The sequence below is a fragment of the Neofelis nebulosa genome, chromosome 8, assembly GCF_028018385.1.
Source record: "Neofelis nebulosa isolate mNeoNeb1 chromosome 8, mNeoNeb1.pri, whole genome shotgun sequence".
NCBI classification, from domain to species: Eukaryota; Metazoa; Chordata; class Mammalia; order Carnivora; family Felidae; genus Neofelis; species Neofelis nebulosa.
In genome coordinates, this window is record NC_080789.1 from 55,134,684 (window position 1) to 55,146,486 (window position 11,803).

General features: G+C 35.1%; 1 protein-coding gene across 1 annotated transcript; it reads right to left on the reverse strand.

The window, feature by feature from the left end:
* Positions 1–9,550: 9,550 nt before the first annotated feature.
* On the reverse strand, positions 9,551–10,003 carry LOC131483813 (large ribosomal subunit protein eL32-like). The gene has a single exon (XM_058682210.1). It carries the CDS (start codon positions 10,001–10,003, stop codon positions 9,551–9,553), a length of 453 nt encoding a protein of 150 aa, XP_058538193.1.
* Between the last annotated feature and the right edge of the window lie 1,800 nt (positions 10,004–11,803).

Consider the following 11,803-nt stretch of genomic DNA (forward strand, 5'->3'; position numbering starts at 1 on the left):
TTTGTTTTTTTGCAGCAAACCTCATGGAGTTTCCCCATATGCATTTGTGATTTAATATCAGAAGCAGATTGAAGGAAGGCCCTGTGTAGATTTCTTGAGCTCTTTCCTTGTGTAGTTTCCTTCTCTCTGTTAATTTACCCTGCACATTTCATCCCTACCCCTTGCTGAATGCTTATCTCTATTCCATCCTGAATTCGGATTCCATGAATATTTCAAGATATCCCCTCTTGTCAAGGAATCTCTAGGCATAAAAGCTGGACAAATATAGGAGACACCTCATTCTCTCCTGGGTCACAACACTGCCTTACCAGCTGACCAATATCTGAAAATAGTCATTCTACTTGCTGGGCCTGGTATTCTAGTTGTTTATATTAGGAGGGTAAATTCAGTCCCAGTTACTTCATAATAGCTGGGAGGAAGAATCTCTCCCTCAACCTTCTTCTAAAGATAAACTTCTCAACCAGGTTTTTAATGTTTTCATTGTTTATTTCATCACTTCTCACTCTCACCTCAACCTACGCTAATCCGTTTTCCACTTTCATCACTCTGCTGACTGGTTTTGTCTAAGAATATTCCATGGCCTCTACATTCCCAAGTCACCTGGCATTTTTTTCACTTCTCAATTTATCTGACCTCTCAGCAGGGTAAGGCATTTTTGATTACCATCTCTCTCCTTGGGAAAAAAATTAAATTAAATTAAACAAAAGCAAACCTTCCTTCTTTTTGTTTTCAGAGACTGAAAACAAACCTTATATATAAGTTATCATATATTCTGTTGTTGATAACCAGCTTTCCGTTAGTTTCATAAACTTTCCTTCTTTTTGTTTTCAGTGACCTCCAGCCACTTTGCTGACCACAGTTTTTGCATTCTATTCTTTCCCACCCACCTATTAGAAACCTCACAGCTTCAACCTAGACCCCTCCACTAAGCTCTAGACCAATATATACATTTGATAACTTGACAGTGCCCCCAAGAAATCTCAAAGGAATTCCAAAGGTGATATCTCAAATACAAAGCATTTCAATTCACTTGCTCCAAAACATGATGTTCCTCCTGAGTTCCCTATGTCAATAAATGATACCATCATTCATCCAGCTATGACAAAAAGGATAACCTTGACAACTGCCTCACTTTCGCTCCATGTCATCCATCACCAAGTCCTGTCAGTCAACTGAACCTCCTAAATATTCTATAAACTCATCAACTTCTCTCCCTTCCAACCTTTGATCAAATCAGCTTTATATCTTCTAGTCTATTGCAATACTTTACTAAGTGATCTTTCTTTATTTGCATTGGCTTCTATACAACCTCTTTTCCACACCACAGCCAGAATGATCTCAAAATGGAAGTTACTTTTGACAACAACCACTTCAGTGGGTTCCTTGGTATCCGATTGTCTGGTGTCCAATCTGCCTTTGTTCCTGTGACTCTATAGTCACCTAGCATCACCTTTCATTCTTCTCCACAAGATTTTATTCTTCTTTCCACTCCCTAGGAATATCTTCTCTGTTCTCTGCTACGGACAACCAGTAAGTCCTGTTGATTTGATTTCCATAATGTTGTTTACATATGCCTCGTACATGCTCATGCACACTGGTTAGACTCACATTATCTCCTGTGTAGACTCGTATTTGTATATAAATAACTTTGTAATTGATTCTCTTATTTTCACTTTTTACTTATTTTAACTCAACCTAGATTACAAATCAAATAAATCTGAACTGTAGCTTCAATATGCCATTTCCACTGTTCAAAAAGAAAAAAATATATTAACAATTTCCCCTTGTCACTGAAGAAAATACAGACTCTTTATCCTGGTGTTTAAGTTCGAAGCAAATGCTCCTTCCTTAGTTACCCTCATCCCATTATACATGTCCTTTGCCTCCAATTACACCTCTCCCAGGTCTGTGGACACACTCAGCCTCCTATGCCATCCTCACCAATCTCGGACTTTAAAGTCCACCCAAAGAAGTGTCAGTAAATCCATTTTATTACAAAACTACAAAACCTACACAGCAAAGTAAGTCCCCCTTTACCATTCTAGGCCCTTTGTGGCAGTTCTTGTAACACTGTACTGAGTTATTATATAATTAATGACCTTCCTAACTAAACCATAAACTTTTGAAAGCTAAAACTAATATTTACTCACCTTTGCATTTCAATGCAGCTAAATGCCACAAAGAATGCATTTAATAAATATTTGAAGAATGAGTTCAGTCAGTTAAAGCCATTAGGTGTATATTATTTTAGCTTACTTCTACTCTCTCATCCTTATAATTGGATAGTGAAGAATTAGAACTGACACCTTTTGCTGGTATATACCTATGAAGATATGGTAAAATATTTGATGAGGATTCCACCTCAATTCCATGAGGATTCCATGAAATTCTTTTCAAAAGGATAATTATTACAGTATGGTTTTAAAAGCCCTCATTATTTTTAGTGTTTTAAATATATTCACTCATTTAATCTTAACAATAACCTGATGAAAGAAGCATTATTATCTCTATCATAAATGAGAAAACTGAGATACAGAGACATTAAAGAATTTATACATGGCTACAGAATTAATAAGTAATGAATTCACGATTTGAACCCATTTTAATATTAATGCATTTACTTTAAACCTATATGACTTCTCTCTGTATTAACTTACTTAGAATGAGTAACATTAACTTACTGAGAATGAATAACACTTGTAAAAAATCCACTCACAGAACTATTTTCTTACCATTGAAATGTTCTCATTTGTATCCTTGTTTGCTTAATTAAATCATAAAGTTGAAGCTACATGAATTAACACATAGTTTAAGACCACCAATTATATAACAAACACATGTATGCTCTTATATTTTGATGATTTGATACTGGTCATTCCATGTATATACTATTATGTGCACTTTTCCTATTGATATTTATATTATTCATACAAAGATTAGTTTACAAACTCATTTTGTTTGCTTTATATACTGTTGCATATTTGCATTGAGCACACACTAAGTTATTATATATTCTGTTGTTGATAACCAACTTTCCGTTAGTTTCATAATTTTTCCTGTGATAATTTGCCAAATAATGAGAAATAAAATAAGTATTGATTTAAAACCAGTAATGACATAAATTTCACTTCAACAATATATTTAATCATAAAAGGAGAAATGGGCAATCTATAAACTATATGAATTCAACCCTTTAAAGATATACATATATATATATATATCCACAATAACGTTATATTGCATATTTCAGATCTTATGTGACTTCATTAAGATGGATCAATGCAAGGACATGGTTCCTACACATGTGAGCTTAGTGGGCTGAAAGGTGGCCCTTCAAAAAGTATGCTCATGCCCTAATCCCTGGAACCCGTCATTGTTTACCTTATTTGGAAAAACAGACTTTGCCATTATAAATGAAAGATCTAGAGATGAGATCATCCTAGATTATCCAAGTAGGCCCTAAATCCAATAACAAATGTCTTTATAAAATAACGGAAGAAGTAAATTTGAGACAGGTAGAATCCTCCTAAATTTGAGACAGAGAATCCTAAGAAGCCTCCGTGCTCAGCACAGAGCCCAAAGTACAGCTCAGTCCCACGAACCTGGGATCATAACCTGAGCTGAATTCAAGAGTCAGACACTCAACCAGCTGAGCCACCCAGGCACCCCTGTAGTCATTCTTTATGGCAGACACAGGAAACTAATCAAAGACTGTCATTTACAAAGTGCTATGCAAAATTAAAGAATGCCTGTATTTGCTATTATGTAATTTTGTCTTTTACTCTCTTATTCTAGACCTCTACATCATGCTCATATACTCTTTCATATAATATTGGATACAAGTCTAAATCACTTCAGTCTATGTGAATGAAGTTTCATCATTCACTAAATGGGTATTTTGGTATTGGTAAGATTCTTTAAAATTTATTTTGAGGCAAGCATTTTACATTTTGCTTGCTTGTTGTTTATTTAGAGAGGAGACAGAAGTGGTCACAACATCTAAACACTAAGTCATCCCTCACTGCCAGCATATTGCCTGTAGGCTAAATGCTCCCAATTACTCTGAACCTTTCTAATTGGCAATATTCTCCAAATATTTACTCATTACTCTGCTCTTCTTTTACCAATTGATTGGTTCTTTTGAGAGAGCACACTCCAATCCATATTCATAGGCAGACAAGCATTTGAGAACCCATTCTAATTGCTATCTTTGATATGCCCTAAGTTAGACTTAGTTTTTGTATACTATGTAAAATATGTTGTTTGCTGGTTATGTGGATTGACCATGTTTCTTAGTTTTCCCAGTGCTCACTTAAACATAACTATGGAAAAGAGGAAAATCCGCAAAGATAAAAATGGGAGAGAGATCAGTAGATAAGAAACTTTATAAACTTTTGTACAATTAAATGCAGCCAGAGAGAGGAGGAAGGTTTAGAATGGAATGTTCTAACACTGAAGCACATGAGAGGAAAGTTTATTAGACTCACTGAATTACAGAGATGTTCTCACGTCAGTGATGCTGCTTAAAACAGAGGGCAGGGGAAGTTAAATGACAACATGAAGATTGAAGATTAGTTGGAAGTCAATATTTGGGAGAATTAATGTATTCTCTTCCTTCACCCTTACTCCCCAAGTGATAAGACCCAAACGCCTAGAAGCCCCGATCATAAAAATAAAGGAGGCTCTTGACTCAGAGATGCCAAGTAGAGACTTAAGGCAGAATCGGACATATAACATTGAAAATAGAGAATAAAGTGAAACTCTTGATGCTAAATGGTTGACTTCTAAGATCCACATCCTCAATCCTCAAAAGACCAGCATTCTGATATCTATGCTTTCCAGAGTTTCTGGGAGGGAAAATGGCATTTTAAAAGTTCCCCAGGGAAAAAGCAAACTCTTTTCCCAAACACACTTGATATAGACATTTCTTCCTCTCCCAGAACTTCCAGTTGTTATTGTGTTTACTGTCTTATTATTAAAAAAAATGGATGAGTCAATGATTATCAAAAATTTAAGTCAATGATGCAATGGTGATAAAATAAGCAAACAGAAAAATGTGAACTTGGAAGAAACATTATTTGACAGCACAAAAGAAAACTTCTGTTTTCTCTATCCCACAAAAATTAAATAAAACCCAATTCTCATCTACCTCAGAGGTACATGAAATACTTGCACACACAGAAGATAATACAGTTCTACTTTAATAAATATTTTAATAAATACTTTAATAAAAATAATAAGAACTACCTCTTGGAAGTTTAAACTATAATGGCTAAAATGAAAAAAAAATAAATTCAAACAGAAATATTAGATGAAAAATCAAAAAGTTTCTTAGAAAATAGAATGGAAATATAGCAATTATGAGAGAGAGAAAAAAAGATGAGACTCTATGAGATTCAGTATCAGAGGATAGAACAGAGAAAATGGAACAAAGGTAATTAGCAAATATGGTGGCAAATTTCCCAGAACTGAAAGATGTCAGTCATCTGAATGAATGGACTGATTGAAAGCTCAGCAAAATGAATGAAATACACTCACTATTGAGCACATCAGGGCAGATGAAAATTCTAGGAAGAAAAACCACATAATAAAGGGAAAACAAACATCATTATTGTGTTCCTGATAGTTCAAAGGCTGATTAATAATTTTAGCAAAATGAATGATATGACAATATTAAAAGGATAGGGAGAGCTATGGAGTTTAAAGTGAGCCAGATCATCACCTATAATAATAGGATAGCAGTAAATAATGTCTAGACTTAATAAATCAAGAAATATTACAAGTGTATTTGTAGAAATATGGAGGAAAGTACCAGGAAAACAAGCAAAACAGAGTAGAAAGGGACTTCCCCTGAGTACCTGGTCAGAGAACTGCTAATGTCTTTTTTTTTTTTTTCAATTTATTTATTTTTTTTTTATTTTTATTTATTTATTTATTTATTTATTTATTTTTTAATATATGAAATTTACTGTCAAATTGGTTTCCATACAACGCCCAGTGCTCATCCCAAAATAATGTCTTTGTATTATAAGTATTTCTGCGCTATTTGATTTGCTATCTAATATGCATATTATTTTATTTTAAAATTTAACTTAAAAATCAGAGGAGGGAAGAATAAGTAACAATAGGAAGATAATGGATTATATGAATAAAATATAAGCATTCAAGATCAGAACTACTTTCTGAGTGATCACAGATTTTTAGATTTCTTATTCCAATATTGCTTCCTCCAATTTCTCATTTGCTCATCAGGAACAAAACTTGGATGATGAGTCAGATGGTAAGGAATTCAGCAGCAAACACCAGAAAACCAGTCAAGTGTCTTAAATGAAATAGTGACTTTTTTTCATATGACAGAAAAATCTAATGTTTAAAAGCATTATACAATTTTTGTAAGGGCATTATACTATTGAGGTCACCCAACTGTTATGATGGCTTCCCACTGGAACTTGAAGACAGACCTGTTGAAGAAAGAGAAAGAAGATGTACACTAAGGTTTACATAAGTAGCCTATCAGACACTCTGGTAACAATTTACATATATTACCTCATTTAGTCTTTACATGAATGTGTAAAATATTATTTCTTTATTTTAGAAATGAAAAACTGAGAGCCAAATATATTAGGTAACATATCTAAAGTTAAACAGTTAGTAAATGATACAGTCAGTGAAGGAACACCAGACTCTCTTCCCCTAATATCTGACCTTTTACAATTATAAGAGCAAGTAGCTCAGATTCCAAGAAGTATAGGGAGGATGTTCCTTCATGGATGCATAAACTTCCATTTTTTTTCCTTCTAAAAAGCAAATATGTAGTGCTTGCTGATTCAGCAGTGAGGAGTGTATTATAATAGCATATTCAGAATTGTCTGTTCTTCCAGGAGGTCATAACCAAAGAGTAGTGGTAAGTGTCACAGAGAACATCAAAACCACCAACTCCTAAACATTCTGCTGACACATGATGGGTGAATACTGATAAACAATGAAAGTGTGGATATTTTAAGTAAGTTTGAAAGTCTGAGTGTAAACTGAGTATAAACTGAAGAATCTGAAGTTCAGGGTAATGCTTTCATCTTTTCCCAGCTGAAGTTCATAATTTTCAGTAGAGGATGGTTTACAAGACAAAACACTGGTTACAAACATATAAATAATGAAAAGACTTAATGTTTAGTGCACATTTGCTTTTATTCTTCTCAACTAAACTCTTTTCTGGTAATACTGTTATCTTCATTTTATATGACAAACTGCAAGTTCTTATAGGATAAAATGGTAAAATTTGACCTTAGGTCTCTAATGTCAAAGCCAATGCCTTTAAGATGTTATTTTTAAGTAATCTCTACACCCAACATGGGGCTAGAACTTACAGCCTCAAGATCAAGAGTCACACTCTCTTCCAACTGAACCAGCCAGGCACCCCCAAAAGCCAGTGCCTTTAACCACTTTGCTATTTTATGTTAAAAACTTTCACTTTACTAGACCACAGTGGAAGCTAAGTTTGGTAACATACTGTCAGGATATGAAGGAATGTCTAATAATAATATGGTTGAGAATAAGAACAGAGAGCAAAAATAGTAGCCTCTGTATGATTTTTTCTTTGAACTTACGCAGTTTCTTGTGATCTTAGAAGAACAGAGTCTAAAACCCCTAGAAAACTGGTCCATTAAAGGTAAGCATCTCTGTCCCATTTATGAGACTGAAACACAGTATGATAAATAGGGCTAAAGCCAAGGAATACTCCTCTGGCTGATATGCACACGGTCAGTAGGAATGTCCATATAGAGTCAGGGAGCAGAGTAAGTCTCATGGATAGAAAGCAAGGGCTGGATTGAGGTTTCATTGTTTGTGAAAGATGATTTAAAAAAAATACTTGCAACTCTCACTGGGCTACAGCTTACTTAAATCTCCATCTTGGGGGATGGGAGGAAGCAGAAACAGCCCTATAGCCAGAATCTGGACCAAGCTTCTATGACTGGAGGATTGAGGTAGAGAAATTTTCAAAATTATTAGACCGCAAAGGATACACTGGAGAGAAAAACAAACCAATAAACACCCATATCAAATCATCCTACAAAGTCATTATTTTGATATCTCTGACAAAAATCAACACTAGAACAATAATTACCAACACCGAAAGTCGGGAGAAAGATTTAACCACATAAAAAAAAAAAAAAAACAGAGCAATCTGAAAGGGACTTAAAAATAAATCTTCCAGGGGTGATTCAATAGAAAATATCATTAGGTGAAACAAAAAAGTTGTCAGAAATAGAATAAGAAAAGAATATGAAGAAGAATCAATTACAATTACTAGAAATGAAATAAAAGTGCTGTAAATGAACAGACAAAATTTGAGCACAAAGAAGATGTAATTTAACTCTGTCATCACTATACTGAATGAAAGAAAATACAAACTGCCTCCATTCTTGTGTTTTGGTTCTTTAGCACTATAAGTAGCACAGGGAAAGGCATTTTGTTAATAAACCGAAATAAGCAGGGACATCAAGGCCTTGCCATGCAGAATAAAGATAACCAAAAGTTGAGCCCCCAAACTTCTGCCTCTTTTCAATTCCTTATTAAATGAGAGGATGAATAACATAAACTAGCGATACCTGTAACTTTCTTTGATTAACTGACAGAGCTAGGGTTTCCCTGTAAATCTTTTCTTCATATATTTGAAAACACTACTTTTTATGAGATATTATAAAGACCAAAAATGTTTTACTGAATTAAGGAAAATAAGCTACCCCCCATGCCTGGGTGTTCTTTGTCCTCTTTATTCCAAAATATTTGCTTGCTTTTATGAAGATAGGATCTTCATCATTACAACAGTGGTAATGGAAGAGAGAGAAGTCTTTGGGTAATAATTAGATTGCAGTTTTTTTTCCACTTTTTTCCTTGCTTTTTGAGTGCCTAAACAGTAAACCCTAGTGAATGTATCAATGTATTTCTTGCCACATTTGAAATTATTGTTATTATCTATCCCTAAATTAAATATTTTTTGTTTGCAATATAAAAATTTTTAATTACAATACAAATTATATGGTTTAGCCAAGTAGCAGTAAACGAAGAACTAATTTGTGTTCTTTCTGTACTTATCATTTGTTGACTAATTAGTTTCTCTACAAGACACCAAGTGACTGTTATAAATACAAACCTCCTGAGCATATAAAGGTTAATTTTGAAGTGATTACAAATATTCCAGTAACATTATAATTAATAGTTACATTTCCAATGCAGAAATCTTCTAAAGGACCAATTGGTAACCTCTGTAAATTAGTACAGATTGTTGGCATCATTTAGGATGGCTTTGCACTATTCCTTTCAGTCAATTGAGTTTCAGTGTGAGGCAGGATCAAAATATTAAAACCATCATTATTCTAAAACCATGACCCTATGAGTGTGCATCTGTGTGTGTGTGTGTATGTGTGTGTGTGTGTGTGTGTGTGTGTATGCATTTACAAGAGAGACACACACATACTGTGTCTGTGCATACTATTTATTCATTCTCTCAGTCTGAGCCTGAGCTATGATTGGACATATTTTTTTGAAAGTTTTATGGTTTTGTTAATACAAACACAATGTGAACACAACTGTCTGTCTGTTCATTATCTTCACTGTGGAGCCTGGCATTGGGATTGGTGACTCTGATGGCCAGCTGGGCTTCTCTTTCCACAATGGCTTTGTGGTTCTTGGAGGAGACATTATGAGCAATCTCTGGACAGTAAGATTTGTTGCACAACAGGAGGACTTCGAGTTCCTTGACTTTGTGGACTTGGAACTTCCAGAAGCCACTGGGCAGCACATGCTTTGTTTTCCTGATGCTCTTGTAACCAGTGTTGGGCATCAAGATCTGGCCCTTGTATCTTCTGTGCACCCTATTGTCAATGCCTCTGTGTTTCCACCAATTACGTTTAATTTTGACATATAGGTCTGACTGGTACCAGATGAACTTCCTAGTCCTCTTTTTAATTATCTTGGGCTTTGTGAGGGGTCTGAGGGTGGCCATGATGCTGAGGAGGAGATGGCTGCCACCTCCCCAGTCAGTACTAAGGAAGAGGGCTGGACATCTTTTAAAATGATGTACTAAGTCATGGTGAAGAAGTGCATGTATGTAATGAACATGTATGGCTCTTGGGAGAGAATTTAAACTGTGGAATGAGAGGGTCACACAGCTTCTTTCACAAAACATTAATAGAAGAATGATTTTGAGAATAAATATGTATCTACTATACAGCTAGGATTCTGACCCCGGCTTCCATGCATTTACAAACAGGTCTGAGGAAGTAAAGGGTGTAAGATATTAAAACTAAGTGTTCTTTTTTCCACTAAAATTTCTGAAAGTCTTTGTAATTCTAAAATATCACTGATTGGATTTCACTTTATCTTTTCAGTTCTTGTGGCTATTGTTAAAAGTGTCACACTTAATATTTTTCTAATAATAGGTAAAGTACTGAAATTTGGTACTGATTTAAGTTTTAACTATTTGAAACTATTTTCATAGTCACCTAATTTTACATATTAATGCACTCTCTTGAGGGGCACCTGGGTGGCTTGGTCAGTTGATTATCTGACTCTTGATTTTGGTTCAGGTTGTGATCCCAGGGTTGTGGGACTGAGCCTCACATCCACGCTCAGTGTGGAGCCTGCTTAATATTCTCCCTCTCCCTCCTCCCTCCCCCACTCACACCTGTTCTTTCTCTCTCTCTCTTCCTCTGACCCTTCCTGCCCTCTCCCCACCACACACACTTTCTCTCTCTCTCTTTCTCTCTCAAGTTAAAAAAAATACACTCTCTTGAGTGGAAAGAAAGGAGTAAGTCAACAATTGTTATTAGAAATTTTGCATAATCTATAGCCTACCTTATCACTATCCACTGTTCATATTGATGTATCTTCAACAGAGGCAATGATTATACAATATTGCTGGTCTTTCCAGAAGGATGACTTCTCTTTTCTTCTAAGTTTTATCAATGGGTAAACTACAAATAAGAGAGAGAAAAGATTGGTTATAAACACATGATTTAATTAAACCCCTCCTGGAATGTCTAACTGGCATCTCAAACCTAGTTAGCCCAAACTAAGTTTTCTGATAAACCACACTGAACCTGCTCTCCCGAAATCCTCCCCATCTTAGTTGTTGGCAACTCTAACCTTCTAAGTGTTCAAGTTCAAAACCTGTGACAGATTGGGTTCAGTCCATTTCTAATATATCAGGTAATGCTCTTGGCTCTAACTTAAAAATATATCCAAGAATCCAACCACTACTGAAACCCTTGATCAAGCTTCTACCACTCTTACCTAGAGTGTGGCAATAACCTCTTAACAGGGCTCACAATTTATATCTTTGCCCTCCTCTTCTTTACACTCAATCGAGCAGCCGGAGTGACCTTTAAAAATGTAAGTTTGATTATGTTTCTTCTTTGCTCAAAATCTTCTGTGTCTTTCAAATTCATTTAAGAGTAACAACCAAAGCCTTTTTCTTTGACCTACAAGGCCCTACATGATCTTGGCCCTCATTACTTTTTTGAACTCCTCTTCTACTTCTCTCTCTCTCTTTTCCTCATCTGCTCCAAATACATGAGATACCTTGCTGTTTTAAACACCACCCAGGCACAGTCCTGTCTGAAGTTACTTTTCTCAAGTGACCACCCTATTTAAAATTGCATCCTGTCTTTCTTTCAACCCAATAATTCATATTCATCTTCTCAGCTTTTATTATTCTCCCCTTGGCATTTAAGCCCAACAGGCTACCTATTTTATTTATCTCATTTGCTTCTGTCTCCTCCCATAAAAATAAGATTTAAGAGGG

What these genes read in the sequence shown, in the direction of transcription:
- LOC131483813 (XM_058682210.1), bottom strand. Translation starts at nt 10,003, where the DNA reads ATGGCCACCCTCAGACCCCTCACAAAGCCCAAGATAATTAAAAAGAGG.